This window comes from Chaetodon trifascialis, chromosome 19 (genome assembly GCF_039877785.1).
Source record: "Chaetodon trifascialis isolate fChaTrf1 chromosome 19, fChaTrf1.hap1, whole genome shotgun sequence".
In the NCBI taxonomy this organism is placed as follows: domain Eukaryota; kingdom Metazoa; phylum Chordata; class Actinopteri; order Chaetodontiformes; family Chaetodontidae; genus Chaetodon; species Chaetodon trifascialis.
The window spans coordinates 18,129,391-18,155,203 of record NC_092074.1 but is presented as its reverse complement, the minus strand read 5'-3'; the positions used below and the strand labels follow the sequence as shown (position 1 = coordinate 18,155,203).

At 43.7% G+C, this 25,813-nt stretch overlaps 1 protein-coding gene across 1 annotated transcript in view; it reads right to left on the bottom strand.

Annotated features, from left to right (window-relative positions):
- Positions 1 to 8,379: 8,379 nt before the first annotated feature.
- rngtt (RNA guanylyltransferase and 5'-phosphatase) overlaps positions 8,380 to 25,813 on the bottom strand; it is an 82,926-nt gene continuing 65,492 nt past the window's right edge. Inside the window, exons 14-16 of the mRNA XM_070987796.1 lie at positions 21,976 to 22,042; positions 11,480 to 11,603; positions 8,380 to 9,134 (exon numbers count right to left, since the gene is read on the bottom strand). Coding sequence (XP_070843897.1) covers positions 8,968 to 9,134; positions 11,480 to 11,603; positions 21,976 to 22,042 — 358 coding nt within the window. The 3' untranslated portion in view covers positions 8,380 to 8,967. The remainder of the gene's footprint in view (positions 9,135 to 11,479; positions 11,604 to 21,975; positions 22,043 to 25,813) is intronic.

Here is a 25,813-nt window from a genome sequence, read left to right as displayed (position 1 = left end):
AGGGAAAAGTAGTTTTATCAAGAGAAAATATGAGCACATCATCTGCAAAATACACACACACACACACACACACACACACACACACACACACACACACACACACACACACACACACACACACACACACACACACACACACACACACACACACACACACACACACACACACACACACACACACACACACACACACACACACACACACACACACACACAAAACATCTGTATAATCATGGCTTGGAGGGTGTGGTGCTTCTCAAATTCATTTACTGGATATTACAGCTGTCACTTGCAACCTATTATGTTAGTGCCCCAACATGGCAGCCGGTTTGACTGAATCCTGAAAGTGCAGAGTTAATGGCCACGCTCCTGCTGAATCTGTCCAAATCAACAATTCATCCATGGCCACAAATCCTCAAGCAGGTTTCCCGCGGATGTCCAGAGACTCTGCTTGGCTTTCAGAAGGGAAAGGTGTCCGATTGGCTTACCCTGATATTCTTAACGTAACCCTGACCAATCTCAATCTCAACGGGAAATGAGAGTGAGTGAATGATGTTCACAATAAATCATTAACAAACAGTCAGACCATGAGCCAACAGCTGCAAAGTTCCTCCACTTGCTGTGAGTCAAATTCACAGCAATTTGTCAAGGACCTGCATTTTCCGACAAGTTAACTGACTGTAATTCACTACACTGTCGGAGATCTGCAGCCTTGGCAGCTCATTTATGAAGTAAACAAAACACGAGAAATGAATTTTAACCTGTGTGACCTGAACTTTGAGCTCACTATTGTTAAGTGTGAACTTGCAGAAGATGATTATTGTACATATAACTGAAAGCCATGAGGGCTCAGTCTGCATGTCCAGAGAGGAAAAAAAAAAGGATTCACTCTTTGTCACGTCTTAGAAGATGGAAATGTTCATTAAAAATGTTCCCGTTCTACGAGTTTGACGACTAGCAGCAACCTGGACAAATAGGATGTAAAAGACGACAGCGGTGAGTTTTTCTGAGCGCGTGAGAAGAGTTGTTGCCGTGAACTCATTGAATCAAAAACTACAAAACAAGGTTTATCTTGATGGAAATGCTCAGCCTTTCCAAACCCCGTCTTCAAATTAAGTTTATTGCTAAATCAAGCCTCAAAGGGCTTCGAACACCCACTTTGTGAACGAGAGCACAGAAGAGCTCGAATGAAAGAAACCTCGTCAGTCAGAAGCGGAATAACAAATGAGTCTATATTGACAACAAATTGAAAACAAACACTCAGGAGAAATGTTTGCTGCAGAGCATCAACACCAATCAGATTAACATTGTTGTCTGCCACATCAAGGTCACCACAGCAATGACACCCAGGAGGAGCACCGGCGCCGTGCTGGATACGGCGGGCAACACATCCACTGAAGCAAAGCAGAGGAAAGGATGAGGGACCACTCGACCGTCCGCCTGCAAATCTGAAATCTCCTATTGATCAAAATGGAGAGCAATGAGCTTCACATCAGTGCTGCATCGCCAATCAGAGCTGTTATTCCCTGCCGGGCCCTGAATTATTAACGTGAGCAGCGTTCCCCTTTGAACTATTGAACTTAGTACAGATTGAAATTATTAGAGCGTGACGTTAGTCGGGGCCTGCTGATTTGAGGAAAAGTGGTACTTGTTCCATACTTATGTTATAGATGGAACATGCTCTTAATGCACTGCAAGGTAAAGTATCTTCCTATTGTTAAGTACTCTCAAAGCAGTCATCTCATGTCCCTGGGACAAAGGTAATAATCTGTGAAGTGTGCTCCAAACAGGAAAATCATCTTTTTTCAGTGGTTCAGTACTGCACTTCCATGAAATATGAGAAATATTGGTCACTGGTCCTATCATGACTTTTAGTCTCCAGTATGGACACAAACAAAGGTCATTCATCCACGTGCATGTCAATGCTAACTTGAAGTATTTCTACACTTTACCTTGTGATTGTTATGATTGTGGAAGTACTCTAAACTTCACAGTTTGGGCATCTGAGAAACTGTCAGACTCAAGGATATGTAACCCAAACTGGGTTGCATTATATTTTCCTGACTCACAGGCACCTGAAGTAAACTTTCTGCTTTGTGTTTCTGGTCTGAATGCCTGGTTAGATCCTCTCTGAGGGTTGATCAGACAGTTTGTTTGAGTGGAGAAGTACTTTCCATGTTTACTAAACTGACTTCGGGGTGTAAAATCGTTTTTTAAGTCGCTCTGTGGAACTTGGAAGGGTTGTATTCGCCTCCTTTCTCTGTTTGCATAATTTACTCAGCACCTGCTCTATTAAAGCCCCACTGACTCGATGCAGCGGAGCAGGGAAATAAGCAGTAACGATTGCCTACATTTACAATGAAAAGGTCAGGCCGTTCATTATTGAATTTCACCCTTTCTTTAAACATGTCTCAAGTGCCTGTCACGCACGGCGGCGCGCCCTCACTACGCCAACATTTGCTGTAATCAACATCAAATCACTTTACCAATACGTTCTCTGCAGTTCCACAAAGTTTGTAAAAAGTCAATGATTTTTCTTTCTCCCCGCTGGCTACTGAGGAGTAAAAACCCAGAAAATTAAAAAGCAAGTTGTGATTCATGCTTTTTCTTTACTCCATTAACTTCAGTGCGTGTGAGAATGTCAGCAGTGGTAGAGGGATGCATTCACCACGTACACGTCGTTTCCTTTTGTTTTGTGACTGAAAATCTTTTTAGGGTCATTAAGAGTGACTGCAGTTTGGCCTAAAAGCTTTAAAGCTGACGCTTCAAACAAAAAGCAGGCTGTATTTTAGCTGCATTTGAATGAGCCTTTCATCAGCAGCCTGATATTACTGTAGCACAGCCTTCGGGCTACTGTGACCTTAAACAGATATCAACACAAAATGCAACAGAAAACGATATCAGTCCAACGGGGCGACAAATGCAAGACATCAGACAATAATACAGGTTGTGAAAAAGCCACTTTATTTGGAGGTAAAACCAAAAGTGAGCATGCCTGTAATAAAAAAATAAAAAATAAATAATTTTTCGTAGTTTTTTATAAAAATGACACTTTTTTCTTTCCTCCTAAAAGGCTAACATGCTTTTGATAACTCATCTTCAACTTTATGTAACACATTTCCGCAAATATTTTGGATCAAATATAATCTGGGGCAACAGGCTAACTGAAACATCACCAGCTAGCGACCGTGTAGCTAGCAGGGTCATATCGTAGCAGGAGTGTGTGTTTGTAACCTAAAAAAAGCCTCTCTTTTCTATTCCTGTAAAACACTAAAATGCTTTTGATGACTGATGTTGAACACAGGGGTGTTTACAGACCACAAGCTAGCCAAAACATCAACGGTACTGACTGAGCATGTAGCTAGCAGGGTGCTATCATAGCAGGAGGTGTGTTTTTGTAATGTGAAAAAAAAAAAAGCCTCTTTTCTATTCCTGTAAAATATTAAAATTATTTTGATAATTCATCTTGAATGTAGGAGTGTTTACATGAATTCATGCAATCAAATAGGATGTGGGGCAACTCGCTAATTGGAACACCAACTACATTTGGCTGTTAACTCGTGAGTAGTAGTAGCTAGCACAGTGTAGCTAGCTACTAGCCAGTAGCTAGTAGCGAGTGGCTGCAAAATGTCACTCTTTTCCCTTCCTGTAACACACTAAAATGCTTTTGATAACTGATCCTGGAATAATTTGACCATATGTGATTTGAACTGACTAACAAACTCCTCCATCATATAAGGAATATTTGACCATTAGCCAATGAGGCATTGTAGCTAGCAGAGCGATATGATAGCAGGAGGTCCATTTGGATTTCAGTTGGCAAAAGCCTTACACAGCACTACATCCGTCTGATTGAATCTGAAGGATTGATTGTAACTAGACTTCGCCCACATATTTAATTGGTCATAAATCAAAGTATTAGCCAAAAAAGTCACTTCAGAGCCAATGATGCCCTGTAACTGCCATTTCGCTGTGACTTCAGAGTTATTTCAGTGGTGTGGGAGTCTTTATTAATGCAACAGCAGGCGTAAGTGCAGTGTCTGTCCTCCGCAGACTCCGAAGAAAAACTGCATTTGAGCTGAGAGATCAGAGCTAACATTAACATGCAGCCTCGCCGTGCTCCCCTTACAAACGATGCCAGCAGAAGGGCTGTCTGCCGTCACAAACAACCACCTCCTGACTGCTGCTGCTGAGGGAGATGAAGGACCAGCGCTGCAGCTTTGTCGTCATTCCCACCAAGTTGATTGTTGCCACGTGGCATCACGCCTGAGAAGAGCTTATGAGGAGGAAAATCTGCGCTAATAGATTTGTGGCGCCATGCCTCCCATCTCCAGCAGCTGAAAAATTTATGCAATTAAATTTCTAATTTCAGCGGGGTAATTAGGTCAGACCTGTCTGACTTCATTATCAACAGCAAAGCTTGTTATTAAAATTAATCAGATGAAGATTTGATTCACAATTGTGACTTTGGGGTTCACTGGAGCTCTTTCTGGGATTGGTGCAGTGAAAATGATCACTGATGGTTGATTTTTTTAACCTCTGCAGAAGCTCAACATCAAATAAACAGTTAACCTGAAGTCACATATTTAGAATTAATCAATGATAGAGCAATCATTTCTTTTCACTCAAAATATGGACTATTTTACATTAAATGTTTTACACAATCTTCCAACCAATGCTGCAAATCAGATTAAATAATCTAGAAAAGATCAAACACACTTAACTAATCAGCAGTGAGGGCAGATATGTAGAACAACACATGCAGCTGCTGTTTCCAGTGCCTGGAGAGAAAACACATGGACTATGTTTCACTGAGCCATCCTGTACTGTACAATGGCAAAAAAACAGAACCTCAACAATACAGACGCACCAGTTTGCAAGCTAAAAATGATTAATTAGCGACACCAAAAAGTTGGGTTTAGCCAAACATTAAAGAGATTCTGGAAAAAATAACTCTCATGACTTCAGTTCACTGTTCAGTCACACTAGCTAACACAAAGATCTTCCAGCTGTGGCTGCTGCTGTTGGACCAGAGGCAGCACAGCGACTGCCGGTGAAGCTGCTCACAGGAAATTTTAAGATTACGGGACTGATGCGGAGACTATCCTTCAGTGTGGTTTGCATCTTTTGGATTTTCTTGAGGAGAAACAACCATGGCTGAGCTAAGCTGTGGAGGTTTTCTTGTAAACAAACAAAAGTCATGTTTACATTCGGTGTTACTCACGTGGTGAGCATCCTCGAGGTCTAACGAACGTGCTGAATGCATTTCCTTCCTCACTAAACATTTGAAAAGCTGATTTTTTTCACTAGCAGTCTTCTTCCTCTTCCCTGCCTTTGCTGGCACATTGCTGAGGAGTAGTATAAAACCACTGGGGGGACTGTGAATCACGTCATCCCTGCATGAGACAAACAAATCGGAGACCAAGTCATTGAAAAACAGCACTGCTAGAGGTCAAAAGCTCCACAGGGATCCTTTAACATATATCACAAAGACAAAACATGTTCCACCATATATGCTTTCTTCTAGCTACAAAAACCAGCTCTCTGGAGGGTTTCAAACATTCTCAATGCATGCTGAGTCTGCTGACAATAAAACTGGAAATTTAAGAGGAGTTAACTTGAAAATGATAAAAGTTATGTGTTTACTTTAAGCACAAAAGACACGAAATTCCTACAGAAATCATGCCAATGACTGGAAACAAATAATAGAGACATTTAAACCAGGGAGCAAATAATATTTAAGCTAAGAGGGAACAAGAGGATTATTTTGTCTTATATTGGATTTTTAGCATTGCTGTCAAGATGATAATAAAAAGGTGACATGCGTTAAATAAGCCCAAAAACAAACAAAACAATGTCAGCCACAAACTGGTTGGAGTCCCACTGAAAGCCCATCTTTGCACCTCTTACTGCAGAGACAGAAGCACATAAAGGCCTTATTCAAAATGCAGATAACACTGAGATGATAATGGCTCATGCGTCGTCTCTGCTGATTTAATATCGCCGTGGATCTTGCCGGCTTCAGCCTCCCAACACCTGAGCCAAGAGAGAGCGAGCCTGGTAATCATCGCTGCGCCACCTGTGCTCGTGCAAAGACACACAGCGTTTTCACATTTTGCACATCCATACAGCCACAGCGCTCCCCTCCGCGCCTCCTGCACTCGAGGGCACAAACACACCCAGCGAAAACACATTACTGACGTTAAAGGATCTGCCTTTTCATATCTCTGTGTGTTTTCTCGAGCTTCCACACAAGCAATGTTTTCACAAGGAGAATGATGCAGAATCCCCTGCGAAGAGAGGACTTTTTCACCAAAGGGGGCTTCAGATAATATTAGATCAAGCAGGAAGTAGCTGGGATTGAGGATGAATTCAAGCGAATGGACTTTAAGAAGGGGGGAAAAAAAACAGGTGTTCATGTACCTGCTGTTGCCAGTCCTGCACCTGCTGCATGAGAGCGGCGATGTCTCAGCGGAAGCAACCTCGTGACAAAAAGGTGAGCGAGGCTTTGATGAGAATCAGCCAGCTTTCATGTGCAGCCAGAGGGGAAGAGAGCCCTGGGAGTCCAGCTCATCTACAGTATCTCTGCTATAAGGAGAACAGTCGCCTCAGGCACCAACAGACAGGAAGTCAACACACACACGCAGGCCTGATTTGTTACACCCTCATGCGTTATACTCCACTGACTTACATTTATTCCTCAACTTCGGATCAGAAATTCTTCTCACTGCATGACTAACCAACCTGATTTTAAAATAAGCACAAATTCTGACTCTCTGGCCTGAAAATAAGCCGTTGCACAGCACGGGGGGCGCACTGAAACGCGCATTTCAAACAGACCTCCGTGACACAGTTGTTCTGAAATGCACACTTTTAGTCAGACGCAGAAATATTCTCCAAATGTTGAATCACTTCCACTCTGGGTTGAGAGATTCATAGAAAGAAAAAGATCACCATGATAAAAAAAAAAAAAAAAAAATCTCTGTGATTACAGTCTGAACCAAACCAAGACTTTCAGCGTGTCAGCTCTTGTTACTAATGTGCTGCAGAGTAAATCAGTTTGACAAACACTACAGTGGGTGATAAACAGTGCAGATGGGCAACACTCCTAGCAACAGGCAACAACGTGGGCAACAGGATGAGAAAAATAAATCTAATGTTCCCTGGCAACAAGGTTTTCCTGTGAGATTAAAATAAAGGAGCAATGATGAGCACATTAAAAAATCTGAGGGGAAATTATCTTAATTTTCTGCCGCCGACAGGTCAGAGGTCAACTACAGTGTTTAACAGCTGCTCGAGATGACGCGTCACTGTCCGTTCCAGATATGTCGAACAAGAGGCAAAATGGACACGATTTCTTACATTCTGGGATGATGGAGTGTTTCCTGCTCAGATCTCTGTCAGGAGCTGTCGGTAAATGTTTGTCTGGAGGCCGGAGCCTCACATCATTGATCTACCTGGCAGAAATTCGGTTCTAAAATTAGCCTGGGGCGATCAATTCGGGGCTAAAGTCGAATCCATACAGCGCCCCCTCGGCTTTAGAGGGACAACCCATGCAGCTCACCTTCTCAGTTAGCACCAGCTTTGCACATGCCGCCACTGTTCCTTCTGCCAGAGTATACCGCTGAGATATGGAAACAGTTCACAAAGCTTCTGATCAAGACCACAGATGTTTAGGTTTACAAATCCGCCATCTTTGCCCTGCACTACCTTAAACATCACACCAAAACACAAAGTACACAGCTGCTCTTAGCAGCAGATGTGACTTTATCGTGCGATGAAACACTCCTGTCCTTATCAGAGAGGTCTCTTCCAGATGTTCCAGAGGGCATGAGTGCTTACTTTGTGGCTCAATCTGAAGGTAACTCTTACACTGGATCTCAATCCACTTTAACACCTATGGGAGACATTTTTTTTTTTTTTTGGCCAGACTTGGCAGCGCTCTCCATCACCATCTTTAAAACCTCAGTTCAGCACCAAAGCACCTCATTAAGAAACTTTCTGCCGGTTTATGTCGTTGCCCATCTGTAGCTTGATTTCAGTCATTTGTAGTTAGTTTGTGGAGACTGTGTAATCATGTTGTCACCTCCCCGCCCACTCATGTGGCCTTTAAAACAAAAGTCCACACAGATGGGCTTCCCTTGCACAAAATCTTACAAAACAGGGGGCTGAGATCTAATCTGTATCGGTTTGTTGACTGGAGATATGAAAACATTTGAAAACCCCTGACTGAGCATTATGGGTTGAACTCCGGCAGTGCCATCACTCTGTTACCTGTACTAAAAACCTCTGCAGCGTTGTGTTCATCTAAAATGGATCTGTGAGGCTGCAGACTGTTTCTGAAGTGTTGTTTGATGTAAACGCATACAGACAGCAGACTGAGCTTTGATGAGGTTTACTCTTCCTTCAATACAAATAAGGAACTAGTTGACAAAACATAAACAAGGTCTTCATTGTCAGGTGTTACTTCTAGCCACAACAAAGTCCCTGTTGATAAATACCAAGCAGCTCAGACTTTAAAAAAGATAAATAGGAAAACAACAACAACAAAAAAATAAACTTAGCATCATGTTGTTTTTTTTTAATAGGAACACCAGCAATTAAAGCTACAAAGAAGTCTAAAATGTAAATTAATGATGTTGAGGCAGTCAATTCAAAGGTTTCTGAGGTCCATTCATGTACGGGCTGAAATGTGCTGAGGGTAAGAAAGCCTTGAAATGTCTGTTTTCTGTCTGGGGTTGATGTGGCTGGTGATGTCAGGGGCGTAGCACCAAATTCTGGACCCTGTACATAGACATTCTCTCCGGGGCCCTCCCTGCATCCACGCCCATTCATTCTAGTATCTCTGTGGGCCCTCCTCACATGAGGGCCCTGTGTACTCCTCTCCTTTCCCCCCTGGTCCTACGCCCCTGGGTGATGTACATGTACACTGTGACTGTAGAGCAGTCCAGGAAGCCCAGCTGTGGGCTATGGGATGGCCCGGTTGGGTCTCTTTGGAGGGGGAGGGGGCATGAGCTCAGAGTCCGGGTCTGGTGGGTGTTTCCGGTTCTGGGCTTGGACTCCCTGGGCACAGCGGTCCACATACTCCAAGAGGATTTCCTTTGTGACGGGCTCCTGGATGCTTTTACACACAGCTGTGGAGAGAAACAACAAACAAACACACACACACACACACACACACACACACACACACACACACACACACACACACACACACACACACACACACACACACACACACACACACACACACACACACACACAGGAAAAAGGAAGGAAGTTACTGCAGAGATGGTGACAGTTTCTGATCACCTGCACCACAGGTGCACCACCACCTGTGAGCCACTTTGTTCTGTACCAGCAGGGACTGTTCAGAAAGCAGGATGACCTCCATGTTTCTGAAATCAGGATGGGCTGTTCATGTGCGCAAAACACAACCTACTCCAAAACCCTGATCATAGCGTGCGTGTAAAACATACTAGCTAGCTAGCTAGCTTCACCTGCTAACATCTGCCTGCTGTTGCCTTCCTCTCAAATGAAGGAGCCATAGTTTCAAAGCTCACCATTAATTTTGAGTTCTTGAGACTGTCAGCTGGAAATACGGCTCTGCAGGCATCAGCCAATCAGCACACGGCCGTGCCATGATTCCAGCAGCTCAAAGAGGAGCGTGCGCTGGTGTCTGAATCGAACACAGTGTTATCAGTTCGAGGAGAAACGCTGTGCTATCTGTCCAGATTTTAGATAAAAGGTGCTTTTGCCATCTGGGCGACTATCTTCTCTATCTTCCTCTATCAATTCAGTTCACTCTTTAAATGTGTTTTCTCTCGCTGGTGCTCATCTTTATTATTTCAATTTGTACTTTTATGTGCCTCCTTGTACACCACTGTGAGGTCTGCATTTAGATACGTGTAAGTGCTCCACAAACAGAGTTTATTACTGTGCTAAACTATCATTTTTGCATCCTTTCTCAGCCTTGCTGTCTTTGTTTTTCTCTTATTTGTTTCCTCAAGAGGCCGTTAGAGCTGCAGAAGCATTTAAAGAAAAAAACAAACAAACAAAAAAAACCATTTGCTCAGAATTCGAATCCGAGTTAATAACTCTGAGCTGTGAAACTGAATGACATACAGCTCAGCATTAGCCCTGAAAGATTTGATTAGATTAAAAACACCTCTCAGTATTTGATATTAAACGGCAACTTAAAAAAAAAGGCTGACAAAAAGAATAATAGGCTGCATCTAAAACTTTTCATATCATGCTCTCCTTTGAACACAATACACATTTTGCATGATGACGATGTTACTGCAGCTCTGTTTTCACACCCTGCAGGTCTCAGTAACCTTTAATGATATTTTCAGAACAGGATTAATACATTTTTTTGCTGCTGGGTGCAGTGGAACGAAGTGTTCACACTGAACAGGTTAGTCAACAGCTGCTGATTTACGCATCCTGCAGACAAAATTTGCACTCATTTGGAGTTGTGTTTCGAGCCACCTGACGAATGCAAGTCCGCTATTCACTGGTTTTAGCTCTGTTTTGGGCTCCACCAGCTCCTGGGGGGAATATCGGTCTGTCTAGCTGCTGAGTGCTCCACTGTGTTCACCAGCTACTCAGTCACTGTGTGCTGTTTGGTGCCGGGCAGGTAGCGTACACAGAGTTCAGCAGAGCTTTGTCTCTGAAAACAGCTGCCAGTGAACCAACACCGTAACCCCTAAATTCCACCGGAGGCGTAATCCACGTTTCGTCTGCGTCCGACGGATCCGACCACTGCTAATTTAGACAATACGTGCATTGCATCGGGCACTCTCCGTCTCCATTCCAGAAGTGTATTTCTGCTCTGCTCCACGGATAACATACGCCAAGTCTGTTTCTGATAGATCAATCTACACAAAGCAGATTGAGTCTAGAGTCAGACAAGGACACCCTGTGCAGACTCCCAATCACACATCAGCGATAAAAGCAATTAAAACAGACAAAAAAGGAAACCGTTTAGCTACAAAGCTTCTTTTCATCCATTGTTGATAGACACGTATTGATGGGCGCGGCTTTAAAATACGACAGCGGCTCCACTTACAGGAATGCAATAATGTTGCCGTTCTGGAATTTTGCAGCGAATGTCAGTTTTCTCCAATCAAAGTAAGAAGATAAACAAAACATCTCGTCCCAAATCGCTGACAAGAGCATTCTGGGCACGAAATACAAGACCAGACTGTCTGCGTGCATTCTTAATGGCAAGTACACAGCAGAACGTCTGCCCCTCCACACACACGCGCACACGCACACGCACACACACACACACACACACACACACACACAATCTCTAACAACAATAAGAATCCAACTAAGGCTGATGTGAAATCGAGATAAAATGAGCCATTAATCACAGGCTGATTGCTTGTTATTCACTCAGATGGAGACAAAGATAGAGGAGACAGTCAGATATGAATAAATAACTGCTGGACAGCGAAGGACAAAGTCTCACCCATCGCCGTGTCGTAGGAGTTGGGGAAGCTCTTGTCCACCCTCTGCCTCATGAACACCCAGCTGTTGTTGGCGAAGGTGCACTCGATGATCTTGTTGTCGTACTGCTTCAGCTCTTTCGTGGCCTGTGCAGACGAAGATGAAAGGACACAGATGGTTTTGTACTTTCACCAAACAGAGAGAAAGTGTAATCTCAGTGTCTATGCTGCCATCATTGCCCGTGAAAATTACAAAGCCCCTAATGTATTTTGCCACATTCGGAAGCTGTAATGGTCTGCTCTCTATAGTTTTGCTTTTTATCTCATGGAAGTCACGGAGTCTCATTATTCTAACGGCTCTCTGGGACATGCTGCAGCATTTCTGAATACCTGCCGATGATTGGCATGCGTACCCGCAGCTTTTTCAAACGTGATATGAATATTCTGCAAATGATTTCCTTCACTTCTGCTTTTGCTCCTTACCATTGGATACTTCCAGCGGCCATTAAAATGCTAAATGAAGCTACAACATTTAGATGTAGTAAAATCACAAAAAGGAAGTGTAACCTACGATGGCTGAGCTGAGGAAATTCAAGTCAGGAGAACGTTATGTTGATTGATACGTTGACTGGTTCGAAATGTGTGAGAGGAAATGGATGGAATTATCCTTTCAACTGGCTATGAAAATAGGAGTCTGCAAATGAAAGTGAGATTTCAGAACCCATTAACCTTTGAGGAATCAAACATCGTGCCATGTGGTGATTAAACTGCACAGAGCCTCGGCAGGTCTGCGATGAGCAATGTTAGGAATCGTTTAGTCGATAAGATGTCAGACAATGGTGAGGATTTCCAGAGCTGCGATTTCCCAGAGGCAACGGCTGGAACTTCAAATTGGCAGTTTTATTTGACCACCAGTTCAAGCCTCAATGATAATCTATTCACAGAGATATAAAACAGTGAACGGCAGCAAATCGTCATATCTGAAAAGTGGAAACCAACAAATGTTATTCGGTTATAAAAACCATTTTGGGAGCTCTGCAATGGCCTGTTTTCACATAACTGTGATGTTCATGGGTTGATTGGACCTTTGTTGAATGTTATGCCCCTCTTTCCCGTTTCTCTACACAAATGATGTCTCATAACGGCAATAATGCCAAAAACTTTAAACAAGATTCCCATTTGATTGCCTTTATAGCTCATCCTATTTTTGTATGTGCAGAAGAGTTTAGTGCCTTTTAGTTTTATTCACGCTTAGTTTGTATACAGATGTTCATGCAGCAGCAGTTATTTTTTTCCAGTTTTAAAAGTTCCTCATCTATGCACACGTTGTTGTACTTACATATGATGACAGATGAAGCTGAAATCAGAATCTAAAGATAATGAGTCCATGTTTCTTTAAAGTGCTGCTGTTTCCTCCTTTATGGTGTGAGATTGTAAAATTTTAACAAGTTTCTGTTCTTTAAACAGATAATCTATATGAACTGATGCAGTGCGACGTTGAGATTTAGGCTGAAACTGGTGGATTTTTAAGAAAACACAGACAGATACTGACAGTGCGAGCGTCTGCACCTCCATGCTGCAGCCCAAAACAAAGCAGAGCAACAGTTCCCGCTCCTCCCACTGAGCTACACAGGATCACTGACTTATTACATCACATTGTGCTTTGAAAACAAAATCGACTCTACACACCGAGCACACTGTAACATAGCTAAAGTATATGAAAATGGCACACAGTGCTGAAGATCAAGCATGAGTCAAAGAAGACATTTGAGCATCTGTTGTTTATTTGTCCAGGGACTGTGTGTCACCGAGAGGATTCTCGAGGATTGGAAAATGCAAATGCGAGAGCTGCCGGGAGGCAAAAAGTGCAGCGGAGAGACTCAAATGCAACGGTTGGCTGTGAACGAAAACAGCAACGCAGTGACAGGAGTCATTATGAAGTGCTCCTCTGTAATTCTTCACCTTGACCTCACGCAGAGTGAGGCTGGGCCGCCATTTATTGTACTGAAAGGCTGTGAGGAGGTTGACCTCCAGAGTCAAAGAGCGGCCATCGTTGCCAGGAGGGCTCCGGTGTTTGGCAAGACGCTAAAATACAAAGCAAGAGTTTGTGTGATCCTGGAGTGTGGGGCATCTGGGCTCTCAGCGGGGGTCGCACTCACACAGGAAGAAGACAGTGTGTGAGGAAGGATGACAGAGCCGAACAGAAGACGACTTACTGGAAGTCAGATAACGACCTTGACAAATCAGAACTCACGAGCGCGCCGAATTAGTCACCGTCATGATTTCTAAATTCTGATTCATCTCCACAACATTTGTCTTTGATCTGGGTTTGAATACAGAACATTAACTAAATCAAACATTTCTTTATTTGGAGAAGAACGGTGGGCAATCTACAGGAGCGACAGCATCTCGAAGCTTTCCTAAAGCTCAACGCAGCAAGCTGCCAGAAAGCTGCCGGGGCCAGTACGAGCAGGCGGGACGGGCCGCTGCAGGCTGGGATCGCTTCCTGCTGGTGAAGGGTGACATGTTGGCTGCCATTTTTCATCACCACTTGGTGCTTAATCCGTCCAAATCTGTCTCATTATGGCAGCACACGTGTGCCTCCAGTTATCAGGGACTTTGGCGGTCGATCTCTTCATCAGCCAGTGTTGCACTACTGCAGAGCAGAGGGGCTGTGTCTTCCAACGCGGGTTTGTACAGATTTAGAAACTGCAAATAAAACTGAGGAGAATGAAAGGCAGCGTCGCCTCTTTCATTCCTGCTACTTGAGTGGAACCCTTGTGTGTCCTTCGCTCGCAACAGTGGCTTGTTTGGATGAATTTATGAGGATGTAAATACAAAAAGCTGCACTTTACAATTAGTGACTTCAGCTTTAGTGGGTTGGCCCACTGCCAGCACTTGAAACAGAGCAAAACAAAAGAAAATAAGCTTGAGGTGGTGATTAGTTTAACTTTACATAAAGACTAGAAACAGAGGGGAAACCGCTCTTGTGGTGCCCTCCGAAGTAAAAACACATGCTTATCAGCGCCTCTGAATCTGAATAATTAACATGTCTCCTTTGTTTAATTCCTTTTGCGGATCCCCATTAGCTTCCAAAGTGGTTGCGGGTCTACCTGGGGTCTGTGCAAGACAAGAACAACAAAAGACAACAATCACAGCAGCAGACAAGCCAAACACAAAGATGAAAGCCGGCTTTACACCTGAAACTAGCGACCTACTGTGGAAACAAAGAAAAAAAATTGTCTGGCAAACATGGCGCCAAAAAAATAAACAAAAATAAAGCTTCCAAAAACAGCAACAACAACAAAACAATGTAGGTGAGTTCCTGCTTCAGTGACTTTAGGAAAGAGGATCTGTTTTTAATCTGTCGGACTGGGAACTTATTCCAGCACAGAACACGTCTCATCATGCAATTTGTTGGTGGGCTTGGTTCTACCAGCTGATTGGTGCTCCAGTGGTTAGTGACCAGCGGCTCAGTGTGTCGTCTATTGGATTTACTCAGATTTTAGTCTGACTGTCACAAATCTGTGCACACTGGTGGAAACACTTGTGTGTGGTTTGTTCAGGTCCTCGTAGGAGGACTTCAGCTTTGGTGAGAGTGAACGAGTGAATCTTCGCTGTTCATTAAAAAATGTGTCCGTCCCTCTAAAGCTGTGATTTTTGACGTTTCTTTTCATGTAGAGCACGATTTAAAAACGCCAGACATGTACAGTTTTTTAAATTAGACCCAGAGGTTTGTTCGGCGATGTCCGATGTTGTGCTGTTTCCACCACTTTGAGAGACAGTCGACCAATCACAGCTTCTTAAGCAGCTTCCTGCATAACAACAGCCACAAATGGCGACGCGGCTGTAGAAGTCGACTTAGAGAAATAACAACTCTTGAATCGACATATCTCTGCCATAGCCGCTATAAAGATTGAGGCAACTCTATTGCAGCTTAACTGTAAATGTCAACGCGACAGATGCGTCACTCCATACTGATGATTAGAGCAAAACAAAGCCAACTACAACCCCTCATCCTAACAGAGAACAGGCTGAACACAGCGTCAGCCTGAATGAAGTGAGATGAAAGGGCAAGAAAGTGGCGAAAGTGGTATTGATCTTCTCATCCAAGTCTCAGAGAGAGAAAGCAAATAAACATATATTCCAAGACGCCGAGCTTTTTCCTTAAGCCACATCCTGGAATCAGCATATTATTACCAAGTCAGAAACACCAAAGAAGAGCAGCATCAATTCTGTATCAGGCGATGATGCAGAAAGTAGGAGCAAAATAAACAACGACAGGAAGCGCACGGCACCTGACCTTTAAGTAGTCTGTGCACAACCCAGACAGTCAACCTGCTTCTTTATCAAAAGCTGTGCTCCTGCACTGAGCTACAGTTTATTACAGGAATTCTGCAGATAGCAACGTGGATCAGCAAAGATCCAAAGTTTGCAATTTCCTTGAATAGCCGTTTTGTTTTCCCCGACGTTGCCCGACATCTTACCCCGCCGTTGTTTTTATTCAGGGCTTAATCAGAACCCGGCCCGCAGGCCTGTGACACCGGAGCACTCGGGTCCATTTTAATAACGAGAGACTGGATGAAAGAATACGTAAGTGGGGAGAGGATATAAGATGCAAGAGTGCGAACATGAACAAACACTCCCTCAGAGGGAACGACATGGCTGATGCACAGAATCCAAACTAATGTTCAATCTTTAATATGCTTGAGAACAGAATACATCAGATGCCGTCTGTCCATTCATATCAGCTCGTACGAGGACATACACACCTCAGCTGGGTGACTCAGCAAACACTGAGTAAAGCTAAAATATTTGCCTCACGTGTTCTTATATCTACAGTGTAATTACTGGAGCCAATTACAGCCATGTGTAGCCTTAAATCGCTGCGTCAGAGAACAAACAAATGGGGGGCGACGACCAACGGCTGCTCATGAACCCAGTGTGACTAATGCTGATCATTATCCTACACATTCAGATTGACTGGGGAATCAGATCTAAGGAGATCTTGGAGGAGAAAAAGAGAGAATAACGTGTAACTGAGGCAAATCAAGGGGAGGCAGGCAAACAACATACAAGGAGGGGAAAATGATTATACCTCCCCAACATTTAATTGATTTGTTTGTTTTTGTGCAGTATGATTGAGCGTCTTCTGCGGGAAGCACATTTAATTACTCTGATTGTATTCATGCTTCTTAAGCCCATATCTCATGCAATTTACAAAGGCGGTGGGCAAAACAAGCCTTAAAAATGAACAGAAACTGAACCTATTCAAATATTTTAATTGCTGAGAAAGTGTTACTGTTGATTAAACGGGAACATACTTAATGATGCACAGAGAGTCGTACAAATTGGGGGAATTACTGATGGAAAAAACAATCAAAGGCATTTCAGCACTCAGCAGGTGAGGTGCACACTGCCGAACTCTCACAGCTTCATCAAAGCGGCTGGTCTTTGACAGAGAGCTGCTCTTATCTCCGTCTCTGGTGACTGCATCTGTCAGGCACCATTCAAATTATTTATGATTAATGAGCTGTACTTACAGGCCACATAGAGTTCTGCGCAGGGAGCCGACTCCACAAAGGACTGAAACTAAACCTAAATGTGAAGTCGATAGCCTTTACCTCTACCAGGCTCAATTCTACCTTTTCCAGAAGTCAAACTGTCACAATGCAGAGACCCAGAAGGACTGAAAACTCCTCTTTTAACTATCAAACACAGCTTGGGTTTTGTCTTTGTGGCTTCATCCAGCGTGTCTATTGTTTCGGTAATACTTTGCTCCACGTAGCAGTTGCTGAGATCTCCAAAGGGGAGAGTGGTCATAAACGTTGTAAACAAGCTTAGCGTAGCAAGATCAGCTCTCAGTCACTCTTAGGTGGCACGGTGGGACAAGTGAAGTGGTAAGCTTGAAGGTCCCGGTTCGAATCCCGCTGTGGGCGCTGGGGGCGTGTCCTCCACCATGCCTGCAGCTTGAGGAAAAATAAGGGCCTTTCTGTGTGAAGATTGCATGTTCTCCCCGTGTTCACCTGGGGTATCCTCCATAAAAATACCCCCACTAAAAACATGCAAGAAGATCACCACCTGATCAGTGGTGACAGAAGGAAACTGGGTCCCCGGGCGCCGGTCGGCTGGCAGCCCACCGCTCCTGGTCTGCTGCAGAACGACATTGTGTGTGCAGTGTCCTGTAACTCTGTGTGCTGTGACAATAACGGGATTTCTTCTTCTTCTTCTCACTGTACTTGTTCTGGATGAATGTTAGGCTTGAAAAGCTCAAACAGGTTGTGGACAAGGGGAGCAGAATTACAATGGTGCCACCTGAATCAGCTGCTCCAGGTGCAAATCTTACAGTACATGTGAAAGCGTCAAGGCGTCTTTGCAGCCAATGCCCCCCCCCCAATGAGGGCACTCACGACACCCTTGGTGCTTGTCGTCAATCCTTGGTGCGCCTCAATCCACCGTGGTCAAGATACTCAGTTGTCACATGATAAATCTCCCCTCCGGTCGTTCCGTTAGGCATTACTCCGCAAAATGAAAATTTCTCACTGATGTGGTCCCCATCTACAAATCAAACATTTGCCAAGAGCCGAGCGTGCCCACTGACATCTGCTGATTCGTAAAGAAAATTTCCCACTGGATCTGATTTCTTCCAAAACCACGTCTTCAATATCAGCAGACACGTAATGATTCGCCTTCCATTTGTGCAGCCTGACAGCGGAACCTTTGCAATTTGTTCTACTGCTTGTGGGCCCAGCATTTTATTGACCATTACTGTGCATGCTGGCAACACGAGCGTTTCAGCAATCCTGTGAGGCTTCTTAGCCTTTGCTACTATTTTGGCCATGAGACGGCAAACATCCAGTGCTTTCATTGACACTTTTAAACACTTACACTCTCATCTTAATCTGGAGTTGGATCAGAACCATTGCTTGATTTGACTTCATACCACATGCCGAGAAGAGAAGAAGAGGGGATGATGGACGCCTGTAAAGATGAAACCACACGACACGTAGCCGTCATTTCCTTCATCTTGCTGCAGGCGTCAACCACCCTCACTGCTGGACAACCACCAGCTGACGAAGCTGATGGATAAGGTTCAGAGCTATCTAATTCTGGTGTGCACCGACCACTTCGTTCAACCTCTCTTGGCTCTGTATGCAGAGCAGCAGTGAAAACAACAAAACAAAAGAAAACTCTGTGCTAGTCAGCGGAGCCATTCGCTGAGCCTGATGTAGATGTTGTGACATAAGGAAAGGGGCCTGTGAGACAAATTATGATGATATGGTGGCTGAAGAGCTGCATTTATATTATAAACTACAGCTAGAGTTTGGGATTTTTAATCCATTTTATTATGTTTGCATTGTCAAAGCCAGACGGCACCCCGGCTGAGAAACGCTGCATTAGAGAAACAAGACAAGACAGGTAAATCAATGAGCTCTAAAGGTGCTCGTAGGTGGATTTTGTTACCTTTGGCTGGCTGTTTCTCCGTCTCCAGTCATTGTCCTGTGCTAAGCTGACCAGCGGCTGGCGCCTGCTACAGATTTACTGTACAGACATGAGAGTGCGATCAATCTAATTCTCGGCAAGAAAGCCAATGAGCAAATTTCCCAAAAATTCTCAGTTATTCCTTTAAGACTTGGACAAGCAGACATCTTCTGTCTGATTGAACCAGGAGAGGAAGCAACAAGAATAAAATCTAGGCTACAAGAAACCAGTTATGTTTTTGTTTTGAGGACTATACATGATCTACTGACTAGTGCCTGTTTTAATTTTAGTCTTAGTCTTTGTGTCAAGCTGTCATTTTAGTTTTTATTAGTTTTAGTCACGTTCATTCTCTTTTTAGTCTAGTCAAGTTTCAGTCGACTAAAAGTCTGAGCATTTTAGTCTTATTTTAGTCAGAATTATCCGTGACTGTGAAAACTGATGACATTTTAGTCTAGTTTTAGTCAATGAAAATTGTGTTTTAGTCTCTTTTTAGTAATGCATTTCTATTTAACCCAGTCAACACAGTGTAAGTACCAAATGTCGTTTCTTTTTTTTCTCTCAAAAACAAATCCCGGCTGGCCGGTCATCAGTCCTGTTCTGTGACAGCTGTCTGTCGTTAACACTAACCTACCGCAGCTGCATCTTCTAAATAACGCTGTGAGTGTGGATTGAGGAAGTGACGTCACCTGCGACTGCGCAGTGCGACCTGATGCAGCCCCTGAAGTGAGACACAGGAAACAGAAGTACTGCAAAATAGTAATAACAACGCAACTAAACGAGACGAAATAACGTTACAACATTTCGTCTCGTCTCGTTTTAGTCAATGAAAATGACATTTTAGCAGAGCTTTTATTTTGTAAACCACATTTAATCTCGTTTTAATTCATCAACAATATTGCATTATATATTTAATTATAGTTATTGTCACATTACCAGCATTTACATTGCGTCTTCGTCACGTGATAAAGGTTGGTTGACGATGATATTTACTCAGAATTTTTGTTGATGAAAGCAACACTACTGCTGACGTTTGAAAAATGTACATAAAGTGGTGCAATGAGCTTCAGTTCAGGTCAGCTGAGAGACTGAAAGAGTTTCTGTGACGACATTGTTGGATTTGTTTTCTTTTGAAGAAAAAGTACAATAAGACCTGGTCCAATAAGATATAAAATGTAACCATATAGCATGTGCATGTACACACACGGCAACAACTGTATCCACAGTATACATACGTTCATCAATACGTGCTGCCATGTTTTTCAAGATTAAACGCGCCTAAACACACACTGGCTAGACAAAAGGTTTTCAGTTGGTCTGCTCTTTCACAATATTTGCTGATAAATCATCATGAAAGCTCCCTCCCAAAATTCATTTCACAATTCCCTGTAGGTACCAAGAGTGTAAGGAATTACAACAATAAGGAGCGAAACTAAAAGAATCGAGCCAATAAAACAGGTTCTCATGAAGATTACAACATTTTTCTAATTACAGGAGAAGTTGGTTTGATTTGTTTTTCTTTTCCCACGAGCCCGGTGCTTTCAAATGAGCTGGCAACTGCTTCAAAACACATCCAATCGACACCCCAAGCTTACCAACATGCCCATGAGCAAGGCAATGGCTGTGAGAAGTGCTATGTGGTGTTGCACTGCAGGACACAAACACACACACATGTGGCGCTGCATGAAGGATCTATCAGGAACATTACTCAGGCAGCCAAAACCACAAGTCGCACATGTTCTGTGCTGGCATGTAATTACCATGTTTTAGCATATTCACACTTGGATTGACTGTAAAACACATTTCACAACAGAAAAAGCAACACGAAAGCTGGGAACCGATGACCCCAGGGCTGCAGCTTTTGCTCTGTCTCCTTAAGAGGAGCTTAGAGACCGAGCAGCAAACAAAGACCCGACCCTGTTTGGTAACAGAGCCCAGAGCTGATACACGATAACTGGCACAACGGTGACAATACCACAGGGGAAGGAACTGTGTTTCGAAACCATGACTGTGACTAATGGAAGGCCAACACACACTAAGAGCCATTTAGTCAGAGCAGCATATTCCCATCATAGAAATCTACATCAAAATAGAAACTGTAGAACAAATGTAATAATTCCATCATGGAATGGTGGTTGCTGCTCCTCAACCTGTTCTCCATCCTACACTAATGAATTCCTATAATACCCGGAATGAGGTGAGATGCTCGTTATTTTGGAGCGCTCTTGACTTGAGCATGTGTTACTGTAGGTCAAAAGCTTGATGACGTGGAGTGTGTGATCGCACACGACACGCCGCTGTGTGTTCACATAGACAATATGCAAAAAGGGCATCGATCTCAGCATGTTAAGTGCCTCTCTGTCCCACCTGCAGCCAAGCAGTCGCAGACAAAATGGACCGCGGCTAAACACAGATAACAGCTAAAGCAGGGCTGCAGCTAACGATTACGTTCATGAGCAGATAATCTGAGAATTGTCTTTCATGTTTTATGGATTGATCATTTGGTCTGTAAAATGTCAGCGACATCATCAAACAGTTTGTTTTTTCTGACAAATTTGATTGCTGGAAACCCTCCATCACTGCAATTATACATACCTGTCACTGAGTATAAACAAGTGAAAACAAACATGTCGTCTGCTGTCTCTGCGTCTGCATGCTCAGTGAAAGGCAGAGCTGGCTTATTCATATCATATATTTATTATTTCACTTTAAAAGATAATTCAGAGAAACAGCATGGGGAGTGTGCCGTTGCACTGATGAAATGTTGTGCGCATATTATCCTGAATGTATCAAGACAACCAGGAACTATGGAGGAAGCTATAATTGTTCATGTAGCACAGTAACAGATGAAGATGAAACCTCATTTGCCAAACAGTGCATTCCTCTTATCGTAGGCAGTTTAAACTCAGCCACATACAACAAATCTAAAATCTTGTGTCATGCTAAAGGGATGCTGGAAGAGCATGGATGGGGGGGGGGGGGGCTCTGGCTTGCTGGCACAGGGATGAATTCAACAAAAACAACACATTTGTTTTCTCACCTTCATCTTTGCAAAGGGCCTGTCATAGTTGCCGACGTAGAGCAAGCCGACAGTTTGTGGGAGCAGCCTACAAAGACAAAAAGATCATGGTTAACACCCACAACACCCTCAGCCTCAGAGAGTATCTGAGTGGTAACAACGGTGCAAAGAAATCACTACACCGCTTCCATTTTCCAGCTAGTAACAGACCGGCATGTGAGATTACACCTCTCTGAGCCCTTCTGTCGCTGTGCAGCTTGATGTTTCTAAAGTTAAAGAGAAAACCACAGTATGGGCACGCTCCACGGCAATAAAGATCATGTGGAGCGTAGCGAGTGAACACATAGTCACAGGCATTATACGGCACTGTATCTCCATCTGTCAGCTGACTGTGAGCCCTCAGTACAGTTAATTCAGACTATATTAGGTTTATATGTACCTTAGTCTCGTGTGTGCGGCTCTTAGCACCCTGCAACATGTGTCCGTGCAGCATTTGCGTCTCTTCCCAGAGATCACGCCCCACAGATGTCTTAATCACACACTGCCTCCTTACCTCCCTCCACCAAAAACACCCCCCACACGCCCTTTGTTATTTCCAGACATTCTGTCTGCTGTTAAGTGTGCCACGGACTGAGCATATGAACACTGGCACCGGCTTCATATTAGCAAGCCATTTTTAGGACGGAAATAAGGGGGGCCACGCAGCTTAAGTGATGGCTAAACAACAGTGCGGCTATTTAGTCTGATGCACCCCAGTCAGAGGTTTCAAGAGACCATCTTCCCATCCACCCAAGCCCCCTCCTGTGTAATGATAGCTAGCATGAGCAGGAAGGAAGCGGCAATAGACATTAAGAGAGCCAAATAGCCATGCAGGGATGGACATTATCATGTGCCAAGACATTAGAAAAGTCCATTCTCGACACTGGTTCTGTTAAGACCTCTGACTAACGTGCTCTGTGTCAAATATCACATCCAGAAAATAATACTGATCATGACCTGTTTCCTAAAACTGATTTCACCAGAGGCAACGTAACAGATGAGGAAGCAGATGAGAGTATAAATCAGACTCCTTTATTGTCTTTTAAAAGCTGTTTCGCGATGCTTACTTGATGTTCCAGTCACAATCTGAATGTTTGAGGTTCATGTGTTACCAAGAGAGTCCTCCTGTCTTAAATTACACTGCAACTATTATTTATGATTTTGTTTTCAGATTAATGAAAAGCATGAGATGCCATAGCAACGCAGTGCCGATAAACAGGCTAACACAAGGCAGGGGGTTTTCGGCAAAGCAATCAAGATGCTGTTGAATGTCACTGTAGCCTTTGAACGGCATGAGATCAGACCTGTATTACCTAACAGCTGGACAATATGTCAAAAGATTTATAAATCCATAAAAGCTATAAAAAAAAAAAGAACTTGAAGAGCAAACTTGTATAATGTCGAAAACAAAGACTATGAGGTGGGATGTTAAAAAAAAAAAAAAAGTAGGGCAAGGCACTGTGTCTGAAATGAAGAAATAAAAAACTTTTATGACCTTGGCTGAAGCAAGTCAGTAAAATATGACAAATGTATGTTAGAAATCGCCATGCTGCGCTTTCTTCTCTACGTTAAAGGATGAAATCTGGATCAATTAGCAGCTTAAAACTGCTCCTTCGGGACATGACTTTGTCTTTTCGTCCTCAGTAGGAATGAATGGGTTTGGGGCTGAACGCCACAGACGGGGTGAAGAAGTGGCAAAGCCTGGTGGTACCTCTGAGGGCTTCTGGGTCAGTGACTCTGGGTGAACGTCATCGTGTTTGGGGGATCAATATGTGGAACTTTTCACCCACAGAACTCAAATTGGATCATGAATGGGATCATTTTAAACTCAAGCCGAAGCATTAAAGAGGGATCAGTCACACAGTCCTGAATGACGTGGAGCTTGTCATTGAGTTTTCTGGTGCTTTTACTGTGTTTGAAGGCCTGTTCCATGCAAGGCTCCATGCAATGTAAGTGTCCCGTTAAATGCTCCATGCAGATGAAGAGATGGACGGATGCTCTGGGTTTTGGTCTTGAAATGAACTGGTTGACAATAGCAAACATGTCAAATATTGGCAACATTACCCATAAAATATTCTGACTAAGATTAGCCATTATGACATGCGGCAAATGAATACTGATATAAAGAACAATTAAGAAATAGTGTGAACACAGGCCAAAGAAATGGAACAAATCAGTTCAACAGTGGAACAATTAGACATGAAAATGCGCATGCTGGAGTTCAGGCAACATGATCCAAGTAATGATGTGCCGATCGGACACAACCAGGTCATCAGGGCACCAATTCCATAAATTTTTGTGTCCATACAGAGAAATTCATTCACAGGCTCTCACAGACCAAAGACAGGCTGCATGTTTGTTCTTTCTGTTTGAGCTGACAGCTGAAACGCTGCGAGCAGAGGCTCCTTTGACATGTCAGAACCACCAGTACAGTGAGCGTCTTTCTTAGCCAAGTCCTTCCCTGCAGCTTCTAAAAATGGTCTACGCCAACTGTTTGCATCTTACAACTGTCACTCCAGAAATACTGCATCTGAAAACCTAAACTCCCTGACGCCACGCTGAGTCTCCATGATGGTTTGAATGTCATCTCGGTGGCTCTGCAGGTGAAGGAGATGAATTCTTGTGGTAACACAGCCAAGAATGAAACCTCAAAGCACTAATCACATGTTGTTAACTTCACTCGACTTGACAGCCTCGACTGTGGATCCTTTACACAAAAAAAGGACTGGGATGCTGTAATGACACTTGAGTCTGCAGAGAAGAAGGACCAGTAAAAAGAAGTCTGGATGCTGGCCTCTGGAGGGACAATCAAAGCCAGTCAGGCGGTACCGCTCCCCTTCTCTGGGTCTTCAAAATCACTACACAACTAATGAATGGTGACGTAAACATTAAGCCATGACCTCTTCAGACAGAATGCTGGCTCAAATTACCCATAATTCAAGCAATCTATACAATACTCAAGACTGTTCAATTCTACACTGGGGAGAGGCACTGGCATGCTTCCTGGAACTGCTTCATCTTTCCATCTTGTTCTTTTCCACCTCTCCGCTCATCCCACCGCACAATAATCACCGTCTGCCTCTCTGCTTGCTTTCAGAGAAGGTAATAAAACTTGCAAGGCCGTGCGCCTCGGCGGTACACAAAGACGTGCTCAAGGATTGATTGCGTGGGCTGATGAATAAACTGTTGTTACCTCCTTACATGTCTGTCCATCTCTCTCTCTTCCTCTCAGACGGTAACTAAAGGGAGGTTTGAAAAGTTACACCGAGCCTGAGTGAGGCCTGATGAGAGCTGCTCTGCCAGTAAAATTCATCTTGTGGGGAAATATCAGAACACTCTCAAATGGCAACAATATTCGTCTGTGTCCTCCCACGCACGGGGAGGAGTCAAGAAGCTGACGAGCTGGCTGGATTTGGAGTAGAATGAGTGGCTGTGCCCCGCTGTGCTCCTCTCAGTCTGTTGTTGGTGAATGGTGGCAGGCTCACGGCTGCGAAGCTGGGACAGTCACTCAGGTCATCTGGCTCTCAGAGGAGAAGGCAGCATGACCAGAAAGCTCGCCGCTACGGGTCTGTTTGCCTGCACTCAGACAATACTCACACACTGAGGCGGAGAAAAGCACGCAGAGCAAAGATAGAGATGTGAAATGTGCTGACAGAAAAAATAAGAATATCAGTCTACAGCCACGCTGGCAGCTCTGCGAGTTTGTACTTAGGCACAGTGTGGTGCTTTGAGCTGAAGGTGAATGTCAGCATGCTAACATGCCCACAATAACAATACTTACAAGCTGATGGTTAGAGGGTATAATGTTTGCCATGAGGCT